Source organism: Montipora foliosa, chromosome 3 (assembly GCF_036669935.1).
Source record: "Montipora foliosa isolate CH-2021 chromosome 3, ASM3666993v2, whole genome shotgun sequence".
Taxonomy (NCBI): domain Eukaryota; kingdom Metazoa; phylum Cnidaria; class Anthozoa; order Scleractinia; family Acroporidae; genus Montipora; species Montipora foliosa.
Window position 1 is genome coordinate 4,844,303 of NC_090871.1, and position 19,177 is coordinate 4,863,479.

Below are 19,177 nucleotides of genomic sequence, written 5' to 3' on the forward strand. Positions count from 1 at the left end.
AAAACCTTTTATCATTCTTTAGACGAACATAATTTGGGAGTTATAATGTATTTTTCTTCATGTATTGGCTCCTTCAAGGTCATTTTGTCATTCCCGTCGTCGCAGTGGACTTGTCAAGACGATCTTCATAACATCTGATATGCGAGCTTAATAATTTCCCACATCTTATATCACTTATGCTCTTCATATGTAATTGCACTTTTTAACCTTCAAATTCAAGCACATTAGCAGCTAGGTAATTATTTTCTCATAATTTAGCATTCAAAACGAGTAATTCGGTTATTTATAATCTACTCTGAATTCGAAGTGAGCCCTCGTGGTGAGTTCTTTTTTTCTCTTAGGGCAAACTTCGCCAATGAAATATGTTAAAAAAAAAATTACTCAAGAAGTTCAAACCACATCAAGATTATAGTCTGCGCGACGCGCCGTCGGAACAGCCATTGGGCCTCTTTTGCTCACTTTGGTTCAATTTGTGATGAAGTTGCACGGCGATTTTGATAGGCGTCACATCACGCGTTTTGATAAACGGCGCGAATTGTCCGGTATTGCACCTCTCCACAGCTTCAACATCACTTTCAGTGTCAATCTAGGATTTGATATCACAAAGTGTTCTGAATTCTGTTCCTCAAGTAAAGATGTAGAGCCAAATTTAGCCTACATCACTCTTGTCTAGGAATACAGAGACATAATACCCCAAAATGTCCACTAAACTCTGTTCTTAAGTAAAGATAAACAGTCAAATTTAAAGCCGATGATACACGGTGCAACATTTGTTGATCAACAAATGTTGAACTGTTTGTCATGTCATGTTGAATGTTGAAATATATCATTCAACACGTTGAATGTTGTTGAACGATGTTGAACGAAAATAGAGACCAGCTCTATTCCGTTCAACACGTTTGTGCAACATTGTTCAACGTTCGTTGCGCAACAAATGTTGCAAGATGTTGAACCGTGTATGATCGGCTTAAGACTTTACCTAAAAATAAGGTGGACTGCAACGCTTCCCTTATTGTAACTTAAACTGAACGGATCACTTCATGTTGAGTATTCAAGTTGGGCTTGCATCTAATTATGAACAAGTCCCACACAGATAACCCAATTGAATCTATAACTTATAGATACTGCCTTTCAAATTTCCCCCCTTTGTGCTAGCTTCAATATGCGTTCTTTTTTGCGGTCATTAGACTTAAAACAGGAAATTAGTCATGTACAGTATCCACGAAGTGATCACTTTAAGTTTAGAAAATTCAGACCATCTTTCCGGCGAGGCCATGAAAATTGCATATTTGAATTGGAATTCAAGCGAATTGTGCCGGTTGTTGATTATCGTAGTTTGTGATAGAAGACAGCTTCGTAGTTCACTTCAAGTTCGTGGGAACAAAGGCTGCAAATAATTGCTTTACATTGACTTTGCCAGTTCACATTTTACATTTCTCACAACTCTTATGTGAACTGTTGTTGTACACAACAATTCTTGGAAGAAAAAAGATTGTTATCGTTTAATCAACGAGGGGAAACATTTTAGAGAAACTGCATGAAAAGACTGATTTATTCTTATTTCAGTTGATTTGTAGTTTCCCCAATTAGTAGAGCACTTGCGTTCCGCTAAGTAACCTTGTGACTTATGATGATGATGATGATGATGATGATGATGATGATGTCACCTTTCAATTGTTAGTATTTCTCTAACTTCTCAAGTTCCTTATCTTTCACCCTGTCATCATCTGCGAGGGTAACATCGATTATGACAACCTCTCTCTCCTTTTTATCAATAAATAGATTTTCCGATCACACGGTATCTTGAAGTGTTCGCTTTCCACCACTCCCTCAGGTTTCTGTTCATACCAGCTATTGGCTCTTTCCAAGTTACCACAAAGTTGCCAGTAAATATACCGCGCCACGTTATCGTGCCTTCCTTTATATTGTCATTTCTAAAACTGCATTGTATACTGCATTTTATATATTTTTTTTCAATTTTGTGTTTCGTCAAAGACAGGATCAACAAGAAGCAACGGGCTTTTCGTCGAGAATAATCATCATAGCGAAGCCTGATAGCCTTAACTTGGTTATGAATTTATTGAATTTAAGATTGACTGTATTTATTTTATACTTTTACAAGTTTTTAACGTTAGCTGATTTAATTTAGGAGGTTGATCGAACCCCCAAACCTCCTCCTCTCCTCCCCCCGCCCCCCCTCACCCTTCCGTCTCAACCCCAGAACGTGGCAAGTGAATTATAGGAAAATAGGAGTTTTTAATTTTTATGATTACAGTGAAAACCATCACGGAAAATTGAACCGTGTCGGATGGTTAATTTATTACTGACACCAAATATTGAGCAAACAACATAAATGGTTTGCTTACGGGCGCATCTCTTGCTCGCTACGCCGGACTTTTTGTGTAATGTCATGGTTAGAGTTCAGGTTTTGACGTATTCAGGCTGCCGATGGCCAGTCGGTATCGTGCTAGTATTCATATGCAAATCAGTGGCTAGGAGTCCCCAACCCGAAACGCTTTTGGGACTTTTCCCGAAATTCGAGTAGTTTTAAATGTAGCCAAATTTTTGTGGTTACTGTAGCTTTCGCCTTTAGCCCCTTTTGAACAACAAATTGCTTAAACGCCTCCCAAAAGGCGTCATGTGGATTTTTTTCTCCACTTGTGCGGATGTTGTCGTTAACTTCTTATCACTTCAGTAAAGCATTCTACATCAATTGGCATTTGCATTCGCTGACGCGCCAACATTGTCAGTTTTAATAGCCCGGAGAATGCTGTGCGTTTATCAATATCTACGTCCTTGGTGGTGGATTATTAGACGATCACCAGGGAAGCTTTGAGTCTGAAAAATTTGTGTTTGTTGATGTGAACTGAGTTTTAACGGCGCTAAACAGCGGAAATCCGCTTGTACTGAGGTCAGGGCTTGGACGTGCGTCTATTTTTAATCGATTTAGACCTCTTTGGTGAACCTGTTTTTTACGTGTGACTCGTTTTTCACCATTCTTTTCAACAAGTAAAAAAAGGCAGCCCGGACAAAGGACTGAGCAGTTAAAGCGTAACCATGATGGGGTCCTGCATAAACATGCCTTCATCGCAGTGTTTGTACACGCAGTAAATTGTTGTCGTGTTTCTCAGGTTAACAATCGTACAGATCTATTTATCCACTCTTGAAAGAGTAAATCGCGACAATGCCTTTGACCTTAAATCATTGTTAGTTTTAATATCCTTTTCTTTGCTAATACCACTTTTGGTATTCTTGTCGTTATCTTTGGCGCTGAGCCGCACTTCAGTGCATGGTATTTGCTAAGCATATGAAGCAGCAAAACGGAAGTAAGATCGCTCTTGTGACAAAGTCTTGAGATTCTCAAATTAGTATATTTAGAATATCCTGTTTTACTGTCAAGTTAAAGGATCATGCTGATAGCATTGCACTCCGCCAGTGTCCAACGTTCACAAATTTCTAGCAATCTCATCTTATCGTTTTTTTTGGACAAAAGTATCAACAAATGTTCGAAAGTGATCCTTTAAATTTTCTGCATCAAAGATCTGTGTGTTAATAATCATGTAACAATTCAAGAATGTGTCCTGCAATGCGCTAAGAAAGAAAAACTAAGTATTATCTGTTACTTGATTTTGATTTTCCAGATGTTGCGGTGAAGAAACTGAAGTGAATTGAGCTCTTTTTCTCTAAGTTCTTAAATTAATCTGAGCTTTTTAAAATTTATATAATATATCTATATTAAAAAAAAAAAAAGTCCTTTATGCCAGATGTTGGTACTATGCTTATATTCTTATGTTGGTGTCCAGCTAGGAAGCTTTCCTACTTAAGACACCGCAGACTTACAAATCTAGTTTGTTTTAGCTAATGCACTTTTTCTTTTTCCTCATTTTCCTTTGCTATGCGATTTGTGTATATAAATGTTTCATGGTATGAACAAATGAGGAAATTAAGTGATTTTAGTATTTTTAGCCAGTTGTCTGGATAAGGGCGAGGATTATTTCCCCCTTTCGTGTAGTTTTTATATGATTAAATTTGCTCACGATAACAGCATTCCTCTTTTAGCTGAAAAATTTAAGAAAATTAGGTTCGTTGTTTTGATCCATAGAAGTTAGATTATGTTCACGTACAAGCGATAGATATCGAGACGAACCGTAAGATACCTGAGTCTTGGGAAAAATGGTCCAATCGGTTTCAGCGTTCTTTATTTACGCTTGCTCTTCGAGTGTGTTTATTTCGGTAAATCTTTTGAGGTGACCTATTTTTAAATCAATATCACGAGTGGGTGGAGAATTTGTGAAGAAAAAGGAAATAACTTCTGTATATTAAGCTGCCGTAAAAGGCGGAGGAAGTTAAAAATACTCTTTAGCTCCAGTGGCTCTTTTTTATTTGTGACTGGTGACAATCTGGTTGATCCACCAGTATGTTCTTACAACTGTCTATGGAATAAGGGCGTTGAGACGTTTTTGGAGAATGTATATTTCGATAGTTAAGCCGGTTACGTATAGTTGCTGTCAAGTTGCTGACAACACAACACAGTCTTCATGATGGTTGAGTTCTCGCAGTAATATTCGGTACGTTATATATGGAACAAATTACCTGTATTTTAGCGATAATATCATTTGCTTTGTTCGTATACAATATTTACGTGTTTTTTTCGTTTTGTACCAATTTTAAAATAAGTTTGTGACATGAAGACTAAGCCATTGCATCGACATTGCAGCAGTCGACTGACTGACATGTGATACGGGATATACGACCTGTCACACGCTAATAACACCATTTTTAATCGCACAGCACACCCGGCCGAATATGCGATAAATATTTCGTCTTTCTGGCGAGTTTGATGTCCCCTCAACGACGGAGACGATTTAGCAAGTTTAGAAGCCGAATAAGAAAGAGTTTTCGAGCTGCCAAAAGGTGGAAATTTTCATTTAGAGTGCGTAAAAGAACTTCAACATTTCGGGTAAGCCACATATTTGTTCAATATTATAGTAATTTAACGTCACAATTACAGTTAAATTGCCCTCGTTCCGCATATTTAGAAAGAAACTTGGATCTTTGTTGATCTGTTCATGTTTAATAGTTTTATTATTAAATTCATGCCCCCTTGTGAAACACTTTGGCCGTCATAGTTTCTGTTTTTTTATTCTTATGTGACGCGTCTCCTGAAAAATGTTATCCTCACAACGAAAGACGTCTTAACGAATTGTAGTATTTAAGCGAATTCCAGCGGTGTAAATCCGTTGTTGACCCCATTCTTCTCACGCTGAAGAATTTTAACTCTGTTTTTGCGGTACGCAGTTGGACGTTATACGAATAAATTGCATTTATTAAACCTATGTTTTCAGACCAGGAAATATCAGAAATTCCTGCCGCACAATTTATATCTCTGGAAATTCTAGCTTGTATGTTGCTCGATCAGTCAATCAGCACGTACTTATCGCCTTTTTAGTGTCTAAAACAAATTCGTCTGTGTGATTATCATCAAAACACACTTATTAGGCGCAGTCGCTACTTTGTCGTCAGCGGTTATTTCAGAAGTAACTCTCCATGTCACGATTTTTATATACGTTTTAGACTTCTTTAAGTTATCTTTAGAGGGCCACTGTCATTAACGAATGTCATCATTTATGAGCCAATCCGACGCAACATTATAATTCGGCGGAAATTTACACGTACGCGTAACAATTTAAATCTCGATTATTAAACAATCACTAATGAGCTAAGGGCAGTAGACTTCGCAGATGGCTGAGCGAGAAATTTTCACACCTATGTCTATCGTCGCTTCCGATTGGCTTATAAACGGTGATATTCGCAACCGCTAAAACATGCGCAAACTGTGATACTCTCCACTTAATTTTTTGGCTTTTCAGTTGTAAAGTAAATACAGTTTTTTCGTATGCGTGCGTTTTAGTCGCTGATTAATCACAAGTGGGGACTGAAAGAAAACGACAATGACATATACCTTCAGTGTACTCTTGAAATTTGCGTAGATATTCACAAGTATGTTTTGAAGGTGGAGAGAGCACAGCCTCCAAAATGGTAGAAGCTATAGTTAAGCTTTATGGCCTCGTCTTGGAAGTGTCATACCGCGGTCTTAATGAATTTTCAGATACACGATCGAATGCATTCTTTCAGTTGTTTTCTCATTCTTACAGTTTTAAGGAAGTGCTAGGCAAAATTGCAAACGGACTCCACAAGTGCCAAACTTCTTTGTATATGTTTGTCTTTTACCTTTTCTTACATCACGCCTTTTTTAATCGCCGATGGTTCTTATTAGTGTTTGTAGACTGTAACTTACAAACACTTTTTGACTTGATAATGACGTTTTGCTAACCGTGCCGTCGAAAGGGACGACGTCGTATCTAGCAAACTTTTTAATCTTAAAGGGCAGTGTCACGCTATTTTAGTCAAACTTCAAAACACTAAAAGACGTCCTTGCATCAATGAGAACCAAAAAATAATGCTGTACGTTTGTTGGCAATGACCATTGAGGTGCACTGAAGCTATTCTTTGTTGTTTGCAGCCAAGGATAGAGAGGATGTAAATGGATTGAAACTTGAAAAAAAACATTGTCTTCAGAAGGAAAGCAAAAATTAAATACGAATAGTTCTTTGTGTCATAAATATATTTCATATCTTGTGAATGGGTTGTCAGGGATGTTGTACGTGTGATCTAAAGTACTAACTTATACCCGACTCCCAACAACTAAACACGTTTAATTAAACCAGGTTTAACAAAATAAAAATGAGCAACGGAAGGCTGAAAGATTGACTTTTACGTAGGGTTCATGTAAGTTCTAATGTGTGTCTTCATTGTGTTGAATTTGGAGTCTACATTATTTCAGGTAGTATCTTGTATCAAGAAAACAATTTTAAACCACGTTTAACTAAACAGCTTTTAAACGTGTTTAAGCTTTAGTGTGAATGCAGTATAATTTAGATTTGTACCCATTTTTGACCCAAAAACAGCAAATTAAGGGTGACCGTGCCCCTTAAAAAAACGTTTTAAAGAAATATTTTGTCGCAATTTTTTATAATTTAACTCTCCCGTTTGATGAGTTTTATTCATTCCTATTCTTTATCCGTAATTTACCTTCCCTTTTTTCTGTACCCTCCCTCTCAGTCTACTGTCAACTTGATTTAAAGCACACAATGTCAAGAGAAAACGTGAGAAAACTGTCAGCAAGTCTCATTCAATCGCATTTGTTGAGGTGGCACTGGTGAGCTTAATGGTCATGATCTTGTAATGATCATTCTTGTGCAGTGCAGCATTGTTCACCGAAGGCAAGCGCTTTGGCGCTCCGCGTTGCTTATTTATATGAGTTACGGTTAGTTCTTTGTGTCAAATGATTCGAATTACGATTGTCTCTGAAGTCTCAAATTACGGAAATCAACAACTCTCTGATACTCAATTCAGAAAGTGAATTGGGTGGGAGGGGGGAGGGGTGTAAAATCCTGCACGTGGCGTTTACGATAGCAACTTGCTAATGTAAGCCGTGCGGCTAATTCGTTGTTTTGTAATTTCAGGTTCAGCATGTGGTTGAATGTGAACGCATTTTGTCCAGTTTGTTGGAGAAGACACCCGAAACCCACCGCGATTACAGTGAGCTTAGCAAGGTAGCGGGAAGATTTAAACAGGTGTGTTTTGTACAACTGACTGTATTGTCTAGTGACCTAAAAGTTGGCTGGTTAAAACAAGCCCGCGCTAACTTCATTTCTAGGGTCTGCAGTTTGTCCAGAATGCACCTTACTAGTGCGCACTCAACTTTGACATCCAACACAAAGTGTCCCTTTAAGTCAAAGCCTTTGCTACCTATTTCCGACAATACGGTAAGGGTAAAGGTTAACGTTATTTTTAGCTTATGGTAAATGCAGCTGTTTATCAGTACTTGAGGAACAGCATTTGGGAGACACTTTTAACTTCTTACTAATCGAGCGCGAGAGCCGTACTGGGGAATATTTGCCCGAGGTCGTGGCAGTACGGACCTCGCTGCGCTCGGTCCGTACAACTTGACGACCGAGGGCCAATATTCCCCAGTACGGCTCGAGCTAGGTCGGTTAGTAAGTAGTTTATTATATGGCTTTTTAATTACCTTTTGCTTTGTTTTTGCAAGCCCGTAATCGGCCCGTGGGCATTACGGGAGAATAATGCCCTACAATTCAGTCACAATTAGCCAATCAGAGCGCGCGTTATATCGGCTACAAACACAAGCCACATAATAATTGACATTAATATTCACGGTCTGTTTTCCGAGACACTAGTGATGTTGAAGTCGGGGAGAAGAGCAAGGGACACTTCGTGACGCTTATTGAAATCCGGGTGCAGCTAATCACCGGCATTTCTGGGCATCTGACGGTCTTTTCTGGACCGCTTCAGGATTACTAAGAAGGAAGACCCAGGGATCTACATTTCTCGTCCATTCTTCTTTGACGAAGTGTCTTTGTTGCGCCTCAAAGTCTTTGATACCGAGCCTAAGCCTCACGAGCCTTAAATTGAAATTTTGCAATGGCGTATAGATTTTGAGTATAAAAATGTGTGTGACCTTGCAGATAGCGTGACCGCGTGGCTGCCGGCGAAAGTGCAAGTTTTCACTGAAGATACTTCGGCGTGCGTTTCTCGAATGTCCCGAAACATTTCTGGAACAAGATTTTTCTCTGTATCGTCAAAAGAAAGACAGACATTTAATGGAGAAAAGCTTTACTATTTTTCTTCTTGTCATAAAATCATGTCAAAAAGATAATGACCAAAGCAGAGGGAAACATAGTTACGTAGGATTCAGTGATACTTGTATCAGTGGGTCAGGATTAACTGGGGTCCAACTGAGGCTTGAAGAAGGGTGGACATAATTCATATCCTGATTGTTGCTATTCGTGGGCTGAGTACGGTATGTGCCAGTTCTTATGACTCGGTTTCCCTGGTTTCTCTACTGCTCCACCTGTGAGGGCCGTTTGGGAGAATACACAAACCGGGAAATGTCTCAATTTTCATGTAAAAGGCAACAAGAAATTGTCTGGAAACATCAGAGATGGCCTTGAATTTACCTGCTAAATTTGAGGAAAACGCATTTCCGAGATTGAATCTACATTTCAAAAATTTCCATTGGAACATGCCCCCGGACCCCCCTTGAAGGGACACGTCATAGGCGTGTCCAACTGGGCCTTTTACCCAAATTAAGTACCCGCCTGTTAAGTGCACATAACCTATCGTCTTTACAAAATTGTAGCTACATCCCTGCTATTATGTTAAGCGTAGTTGTCGTCAGGTTCTTGCCTTTATGTTTTTGTCATTCCAACCGGAATTTCATTTACAAAAGCCCGTTGAATTTTTTAGGTGGTGAAAGAAAAAGAGGAGGAAGTACATGATGCGGAGAATGAGGTTTGAAACGTTTTTTGCTTTCCTTGGGCCAGTAGCCGCTCTCGCAATTTGCATTCTCCGGTTTTTTGTCTTTTCAGCGGTTGTAATATTTCCTCGTTTTGTTTTGCTTGTATGAATTATTGGGCCATGTCCGGTGGTGCGTGATTATTTTTTCTTACACTTGGCGCATGTTTCGTGATTCTATTTTAAGTCCTAATTGCTTTATAACACTTGTCTTAACTCGCGCACGGAGATGTTAAAACCCAGCATGCCTTTGTCTCATTTGTGTCGTACGTAATTAAATTTATTGTAATCAATAAGGTGTTATCTTTTCATCTTCTTTAAAAAAAAAAGATTAATCCCGAAGGCTTGTAATGTAATAAGATTGTCTTATGTATGTGTTAACTTTTTAACTTTTGTGATTCACGTTGCCTCTTGTAGCGATATACGCAAATCTATATGTGTAAAAATGTATTTTTTCCAAAGTAGTAGGATAGATGGTTTTCAATGCAGTGCAATTTTGAACCTTTACAAGCCGTGTGACTCGTTCTTCTAACAGGTGCATATCGATCAGACTTGTGCAAAGGTCAGCTTGAAAATGTGCGGTACATTGATCGATGACCTTAGCATAAAGTCAAACGTAGTCACAGTATGAACCGGAAACTGTTGCTGTTCACATTTGTAATACCGAAATGGAACAGTGCAATATCGGGCAATTTTCTTTCAGTGTACTTTCTAATTTTCTATTTGTATTGCGTTTGTTTTACCTCTTGCTGGAAGAAACTGCACCAGGCTTAACTCTCCCGCTTCAATAAAAATTGATAATTTCTTTTAAAAGTCATATGAAAATATATCTTTATTAAAAGTTTTGTGACTCTTTAAAGTCTTAATTTGTACCAGAAGGTTTTCGTGCGCCTTGGAATTTTTGGTAAATGTTCAGACGTCAAAATGGCCAAATATGGCACAATGCTGTTATAGTGGCCGATAAATATGCTAAGAATGGAGCTCGCAAGCCTTGTGCGTAGCACGGGATTTCTTTTCGTTTGCTGTTTGTTCAGGTGATACAGTAAGCTAAGATAGTACTGATATCCCGTCGTATTTATGAAACATGGCTTGGCTGTTCAATACATTCCAAAAGAGTTGGAAAGTATTAAAAAAGGTCTGTTGGTCAGTTAAAGAAATGAAATGGTTTGCGCGATTTGAGGTGAACTGGAGCTGTGGTGGATCCGTGAAGCGTAAAGTAAGTGCCAGGGCGTTGATACGGCCGACTGAAGGCCAGTATGATATTTAATATATTCTGCTCATTTTTGTACTTGCTTTTTTATAAATTAGTTGACGAGATACGTCGAATTTGCAGCAAAAAGAATCAAACGTCAAAGTGTTAGTTCAATGCCAAATTTTATTTTTGGAATCCTACCGAGGCGACTGTAAACTTTGACCGGCTTCTTCAAGTTACCCTATCTACATTTTAGGCACTCCCAGCCTGAAGCAAAATATAAGAGTCAAATGGTTTTGATAGCACAAGTGTTACAATTATTTTTAAAGGAACATCTTTCGATGTTTCAAACAACATCATCAGCCTCAGTGAGTATAACAGTAAAATCTTTACAAGATGATCCATATATATAGGTATCAGTACAATGATTCTTTACAGATGAGCTGTTCGTTGCAAGCAGATAAGTTCAAACTAACCAACAGTATTGAAGATTGCTGCTCTTCACAAAAATGTGAGAGATATTGTTGGGTATATTTAATTGATCGATATTACTTTTAAAAACGGTAACTCGTATAGCTTTCATAAAATGACGAAAAATGTTCTTGTAGTTCATGTTAGGTTGGAATTCTGCCTAGAACTTTGATTTTTCACCGGTCAATTCGCCCGTTGATTTTTTTCACCGGTCAATTCGCCCATTGATTTTTTTCACCGGTCAATTCGCCCGTTGATTTTTCACCGGTCAATTCGCCCATTGATTTTTCACCCGTCAGTAGACCTTTTTTCGCCTTGTACATTTTGTTTTCCCAATGCAGATCATGTGATAATACTCAGGATGTTTGGTCCTTTGTTTTGTTCCTTAAAAAGAGTGCATGCGAGCATGAATATGTCTGCATGCACTCTTTTTAATGAACAAAACAAAGGATCAAACCTCCTGGACCCGGTTGTTCGAAAGCCGATTAAATTAATCCAGGATTAGCGTAAACTTTTGTTTCATATTTTCAACTTTTTGATGTAAGTTTCTTTTGCTTATTTTTGTTTTCCAGGATTGAGTTCATCTAATGTAAAGTTTTGCCGAATATCAGCGTTAAACAACATTTGGGAGTAGAAAAATAATTTTCTTGGTTAATTTTTAATCTGGGATTAGCGTTAATCGGCTTTTGAACAACCGGGCCTTGAGTATTATCACATAACCTGTACTGGGAAAACAAAGTGTACAAGCGAAAAGGTCTATTCACCCCTTGGGCCAAATAGACTACGAACAGTCCCTCTTTCGCCTCTTCGTTAATCGAGCGCGTGAAGAGAAGGAAGTCAGGCACGAAAAAACAAATGGCCGCGCGAAAATTGGCCATTTTTTTCGTGCCTGTCTTCTCCTTGTGGTCGACTAAGTAAGCGGCGAAAACAGGGACTGCTCGTAGTATAGCAGCCAAATCACCAGCTTATCATCCTTGTCACGGGAATATTACACCGTTTAACATCACCGATCGGTTGCGCATACGGTTTTTATTTCGGAAAACAAGCTTTTGCGGGGTCCAAAATTATTTTATACAAACGATGTTTTGACTCTTTTGTGGAATGTAACCATTTCTGATGTCAGATCAGGAATGTTGCCTTTCACGTGAGGGCATGGCTATCACGTTGGTGTCCCACGTTAATCCTCCACACTAAACAGTTGTTTTTGGGAGCGAAAGAAATTAAGGGTTTGTATGAGGACGCTTTGCCCTTCATTTGCGTTATTTTTTAAGTTTTGAAACGCTGTAACGTTTTTCCCTTATAAGATTTAAAAGTCCCAAAAATGTCTATCGTAGCTTGCTTGTTCTGCTCTCAGTAACTTTAAAAGTCTCACAAAAAAGTCTTTTTTGCCCCGGGGGCTTTATCATTGAAAATTTCGCGGGAGGGCGGAAACTTCCCGCTTCGATACAAAAGTATGGAGTTTTCGAGTTTTCAAATGATTATAATTTTGACCTTAAGTGACATTTATCTGATAATTTGCGTTGTGGCTAAGTGAAACATGACATTTTTAATTTCTGGGATTTACTTTTTATAGCCGGATGTCTGAAGCTCATGACAATTAATTTTATTACTAAAATGCGTTTTTCTGTATTTCTTTAACGTCGAGAACATAATTGCCTCTTTGACTAAAAATGCGCTAAACATTAAGCGATATTAATTTTTCATACCCTTTCTAACCCTTGTCTTTTTAGTTTTAGTTCATACTTAAAAATACCAAAGCACTGAGTTATGAATAAAATAAATGTAGTTAGATAGAAGTGATCGTCGCACGTATCTGGACAATTTAACCCGGCGGCTTCAACGAGATTCGAAACTATGACCTCTGCGATGCTGCACAGTTGGGAGAAAGTCAATTTGTTGGGCTCATTTTTTGCCGAACAAATTGACTTTCTCCCAACTGAGTTTTTCAGATGTCTTTAAAAGACAATTCATCAAATTGTTCAGATAAGTACGAGGATTACTTCTCCCTTTCGACACTGAGTTCTGTAGAGTTGACTATATTGGTTAAGTCTGTTCTGGACTTGTGAGGAAACCCCCAGTTTTAAAAACCGTGTTTTTCAGTTTTTTTTTTTTTTTAAGTTTCCACGCCGGTCAACTTGTTCTGTATTTGTAACTTTTTTAGTTTCTTGTTAAATTGTCACTGACGCTACGCTGTTAAGGTAACGTGATTGGTAACTAAATAATGGCTTGAGCATCGCGTTGACGTGAAACAGCAAAATTAACCAAATCAAAAATACCATAATATTCTTTGATTGTCTCCAAAAGTTTTCATAAGCATTTTTTCCGGTTTCTCTTGGGACCATTATAAGTCCCGAGAGAAAATAAAAACAATGCTTATGCAAAATTTTGGAGGGACAAACAAAGAGTGTTATGGTGTTTTTTATATTGGCAGAAACCCATAAGGGTTGAAACGTGCCGGTAAACGCACGTTCACAGCTTCCGAATATTCAGTGCGAACTGATTGGTTGAATGTTTCAGTGCTAAGTACCATATTTGGAAACCCCTAGCTCTTGTTGTTCCAAATATGGTACTTAGCAAATTGAATATTCAGAAGCTTGTTTCCCAGTACACAAGGGGCCGTTACACGTTTCAACCCTTATGGGTTTCTGATATTGGGAAATGGCAAACGACTGGCTGGTAGTTTAAGCCCAGGGCCAAACGAGAGTGCGAGTTGATGAGAGTTGAAAACTCTCGCTCTCGTTTGCCCAGGAATTCTCGTCCACTCTCGGGTACTCTCGTCGACTCTCGAGAGCTCACATCGACTTTGAACCTGCTCAAATTTTTCATGAGAGTTGGCGAGAGTTTTGTTTCGGTTGGCGTTTGAGCGAGAGTTTCACGGTCAGCATTTACTGTTTTTTTCCAGCGGGCTCAGATTAAAAAGGGAAAAATAATATGGCGTCGGATTCGGGGACCAAGGACAATCGAAAGGACAACGCAAAGGCTTTTTCAAAAAAAGTGGACTCACGAGGAAATTTTGGCACTGATTGACTTATACGAGGCAAAGCGTTGCGTCTGAGATGTTTCCTCCAAAAACTATCACAGTAGGGAAGTGAGAGCCAACAAAACATAAGCTTTAGAAAGAAAACATGCTGAATCTTGTTTGCGCAAAAAATTAAATTTACCGGTCTGGCTAGCTGAATATACCGGCTGGCTAGTCGCCATATTTACGCCAGAAAGGGTTTTCCTAGGGGGGTTACCAGGCTCTCTTCTTTTTTTGGGCGTGAAACTTTCGACAAACTCTCGTCAACTCTCGCTCGCGTTTGGCCAACTTTCGATCACTCTCATCGACTCTCAAGACTTTCAACTCTCTTCAACTCACATGAACTCTCTCTTTCCTTTTGCCAGGGCTTTATTCTAACTTCCTTTTGAAAAGCTGCCCAATATTTGTAGATAACAGGAAATAGAAATGAGCTTAAATGGAATAAGTTTCTTTCATTTTTCAGCCGAACGTTTCCCGTTGCCGTAAACGTGATGTTTAATCTCTCTAACATGTTGCTTCCATGCATTTGGACAAAAATTGTCTCGTATTCTCAATGAACAGTATTGAGTAGCGCCATGAATTTTATTCTCTCTCTCTCTTAACTGCGTGTGAATTAAATTTCTTGAGAGCGTAAGTAACTTTAATACTGAACTTTCACGTATATGTTTTCTATCTTTATATCGCCATCTGTACTGCCTTTCTGTTTTGTGGCGTCTAAATTAAGAAAAAAAAAAGTGTTGAAAGGGTTCAAGTAATTGAATTGGAAATCTATTTTTATTTTAAAGAGCGAAGTCAGTCATTTCTTTGTTGTTAAGTTTTGAACAAGGTGACTGAATTCAATTTGTTTGTTAGGTTTCGTATCATTTTACTGCTTTACATTTGAAAAATCTAGTACATTGCAAAGGAAGACCATGTTGTTGCCTGTTGGTGAACGATGCCTTCATAAGACGGTCGTCTATTGTCCAAATCTTTTTCGGTGATTGGATTAATTTCCTGTGATCAAAAGAACTGAAGGATTTCTTTGTTCTGCATCATAAAAAGGCTTAAAACTCTTCCTCAAAAAGTTGTTTTTAATGGGTTATTGTCGTATTGCCCGTTACTTTAAAGAGTTCGATTTGTGGTGAAGATAACTTTGACCAGTGCCCGGATTTTTTATTACCGCATAGCGCAAATCCTTCCGATTTTCATTCTTTAAAAAGGTTAGCGTGTAACCTTAACGCATGCTGAGGAGCAGAAATGAATCCATAGTTATCAGAAACTTCTTTCCTCCCATCGATTGCATGCAATTTGTTTTTCCCTGATAAAGAGGTTTCGTTCTTGGAATATTTCCTACTTCTCATTATCTCTGGTTTGCTCAGACAGAGCACTTGCTTTTTCATTGACTTTTTAACATTTGACATCTTCCTTACACTAGTCTATGTGGTTATCTTCACTTTAGGACCTTTCGCCGTTTTCTTTCTCATATTTAAGTATGGTGAATGCAAAACCCGCGTGTGAGAGCGTTGAAATGGTGTGGTTTGTTGTGTTGATGTGCGTGTTACTCATGCGTGTTAACCCTCAAACGTCTTGACCTTTCAAGATCATCGAAGCTATCTACTTGTAAAATTCCCGACACTCAGTCCTTGATGATCCAAAATAGCATGCGATGATGTCGATTTTTTTTTTTTTGCATTATTTGAATAGCGTTCTTCTGTTGTGAACAGAGTGTACCTACAACTCGTTATATTTGAGCATCCAACACGTTATCCATTTTATTTCAGGCCCACGCGACAGCAATACTACTTTAAAAACAATTTAAGAAATGCAATCATTCCGTATCAATTCCTAGATAGTGTTGAAACCCGACCGTCCATATTAGTTTCTCTCGGGTTCGGCGCCTGTTTCGACTGAAATAACATTATAAGGGATTTCAGTGGCTTAGGGCTGATTCTCTTGTGGGATTAATCTTTTTCATTCCTTCGGAAAGGCGAGGAACGTAGACTCACTCCTCAAACTTCACAAACTTTCCTGGAACGTCAAATATCGTGTATGAATCTGCACCGGATCGGGTTAATCGTTCATTCCAAAATCCGCAACGGAAGTTTCCGTACAAGAGTTTGGGTGCAGCAAAATGACCTAATCTAGTCATTCTGGTGATGACCCTCTGAAAGGTTTAACAACTCAGTGAGCTGAGTGTGTTTTGTGTGGCAGTTTGCTGTACAAATTGTTGCTGATTGCATGAGTTGTGTTGTATGCCGGGTGAGAGTAATTGTTAGGGAGCCATCTTGATGGTGTTCAATAGACTTCCTCATTTACGGAATATGACGACCAAAGCTCCTCTCCGCACCGCTCAATCGCCGTCTTACGCTGTTTCTTTGAGCGTTATACCTTCTCATAGTCCTTTGGTGGTTCGGAGAGCGATCAAAACACGAACAGATCATGAACAGGTAGATATACAAAGCATTGAATACTTAACGTGTTTGTCTCTGAAACAGTATGCACTTGATGAAATATTTTGTAATGGATATGAAAGAGCTATAAACGGTTGCTTAATGAGAAATTAAAGTACCCAGTGATTGTGGAATTGGAACGGCTGTGGTTAGATTAGGTAATGTGGAACATTTTCACAGCGTAAATGTTGAAGTTAACGAGAATTTTTCACTGAGTGATTTTAAGCTTAGAATGTTCACGGTGCCCTCACTGCCATTTAGTGTGATATTTGATTGATATGTCGAGACCAAGCGCTTAAATAGACCCCGCAAGTCCGACCGCAATTCGCCGCGGAAGTGCTTCTCTTAAAAACCACCTTTCTTGTTACCCTGTAACCAGTTTGCTCTATCATTAATTCTATGCTTTTTTACTTAAGTTTTTTTTATAACACCTTGATCAACAACGATATGTGTGTATTAACAAAGAACTTATTAATTTCTTCCTCTCAATATGGTTGAAGAGAATTTCCAACGTTGTATGAGAATTCAGAAAAACGTTTCAAACCGGAATTGTCTGCCTTTGAAAACCACTGTTTCTTCAATTCATCCATTTTTTATTTTCCTTTCGATATGATTTTTGCCGTGATTTTTGCCAAGAATATATCGCGAAGTCTATGTATTGATCGACCCAATCTTTGTTATCATTATGATCCCGCTGGGTTATATTCCCCTCAAGCATGATTTATGAGAATATAAACACTGATAAGGAATGCATAATCCGGCACTTGTTTGTTAGCTGTTCGTAAACACGACCAGATGTTTTAACTTGTTTACTTTATCTCCTTAGTGTCACAGTTTAGGGTTTAAAATTATAATTAAGTTGGAGTACTTCATGGTCAATATATGTAAGGAACGATTTTTTCCATTTCATTTGAATGGTCAGTGGCCCTTGAAAATTGTATGTTCTTAGTTAAAAGTAACTTTTCTAAAGTGGTTGCTTTTATAGATGCCATGCTATGGCTGAAAGAGAGAGCCGGAACTTTTTCAAATAGAGAACGCAACCCTCTAATTTACAAACGCACTTTGACAAGTTGAGTGAGGAAATTATTTCTAAGTTATGTTGGGTGTGTGAAAGGAGGAAACTTGTTCCATTGGTTGAGGCGCTGGATTTCCGTGCGGTTGACCAACTGGAATTTTCTTTGTCATTGTAAACAGCCACTGAATTGTTTGCTTCTTGTCATCACGGCTTCTGAACTGCTGTTCCGTTTACCACAAGGTTTACTTTCCATACACCGCCCCACAACTTGTAATATGAGCTTTGAATATTACTCTATAAATATAAAGCGTATACACGTGACGTCACAGATGCTATGTGGGTGTTCCAAGACAAAGAAACAACGGCTCCTTCGTGTCGGGGTTTTCGCTCACTGATCACGTGATAGAAAAGCCTAACTTCAGTCTGATCTTTAGTCGGGTACTCTTGGGTCAGTAGTCTCGATTCGCGTCTATATTTTGTAAAAAAGAACTAATTGCGTATATTTAGAAATGTAACATCAGTTTGAATTCCTTTCTTCCAATAATTGATAAACGGGTTATGTAATGTTTACGAGAAGATATGATGTATTATGAACCTTTTGTTTAAATACGCTGCATAATAAGATGCATTCCTTATGCCTCTCGTGAACTTGAACGCATGTGACCTTCAAGTGACCTCAACTTGTTCTGTACATTGCTTTTGACCAAGTTAGCATTTAATGTAACTATTGCCGAGATGTGTAATACATAAGGCGTGTTTTGTATGGCATCACTTTCGCATTTTTACATAGAGGACCATCAATTTTTCCCTTACCAATCAAAAAATGATAACGGTATGATACGGTAAGTTCCAAAACTGATTCTCAAGGTTACATTTTAAGTTTTTAGTATTTGCCAAAAAGGCGGTTGTTGTTCATTGCAGTGACAATGGCTGGCAACTTAACGTTTTCTCATTTCATCTTTACCTACTAATTCCTTGTTTTCATATGCGGAACATATGTGTTACATCCATGTCAAGCGAGGGTAAAATGATTGGTAAGATGCCAAAAATTCTCTGTCAGGCGAGGTCATCCTGTTGAGAAAGTGTGTTTAGCTAAGTTGTCTCTATAAGCGTTTTTTCGTATTTTTTGTAACGATGTCTCTCTGCTCAGTTTATGAAACGATCAAGTTTTCAGGAAAATAGAGTAAACAATGACTCTCGTATTCAGTAATAATATCAATTATATTTTTGTGTTTCACAATTTGCGTTGTTATATTCGTAGTTAAAGTGAAATTCTGTTTTCCTTTTGACGCACTGTTCCAAGTTGAAAGCCCAGACGACAAAATGACGATATCATCTCCCCGGTGAATTGTTACTACTTAAATCTTTTATCACTCCGTATATTCTTCTTACGTTGTCAGTGACTAAAACGGGGTAAATAAAATCGCAAAAGTTCACCACTCTTTCTAAAAATGATGCATAGAACATGTACTATTAATTCATGCTTTAAAGGCTATTTTCAAAGTTTTATTTTAACTATATTGTGTGCATTTTTGTCTCACTTTTTTGCGTTTTATTTTTTTATGTTTTGTTAGTGCAAACTTTACGATATTCAAGACAGATTCCCCAGCGACAATTTATGCCTCTCAGAGAAACAGAATTCTTATGTAAGTACACTTTTTGGAGTAAATATT

The 19,177-nt window shown here is 38.3% G+C and overlaps 1 protein-coding gene across 5 annotated transcripts in view; it reads left to right on the forward strand.

Annotated features, from left to right (window-relative positions):
- LOC137996553 (rho GTPase-activating protein 20-like) overlaps window positions 1-19,177 on the forward strand; it is a 64,408-nt gene that overhangs the window by 26,011 nt on the left and 19,220 nt on the right. For 4 of the 5 annotated variants that reach the window (XR_011122327.1, XM_068842003.1, XM_068842004.1 and 1 more), the window contains 3 exons: window positions 7,527-7,637; window positions 9,331-9,375; window positions 19,079-19,150. Coding sequence is in view for 4 of the 5 variants with exons in the window: in XM_068842003.1 (XP_068698104.1) it covers window positions 7,527-7,637; window positions 9,331-9,375; window positions 19,079-19,150 (228 nt within the window). In the remaining variant the exon portion in view is untranslated. Of the gene's footprint in view, window positions 1-4,348; window positions 4,569-4,791; window positions 4,961-7,526; window positions 7,638-9,330; window positions 9,376-19,078; window positions 19,151-19,177 lie in introns of those variants that run through there. The other variant, XM_068842005.1, reaches the window with a different exon arrangement.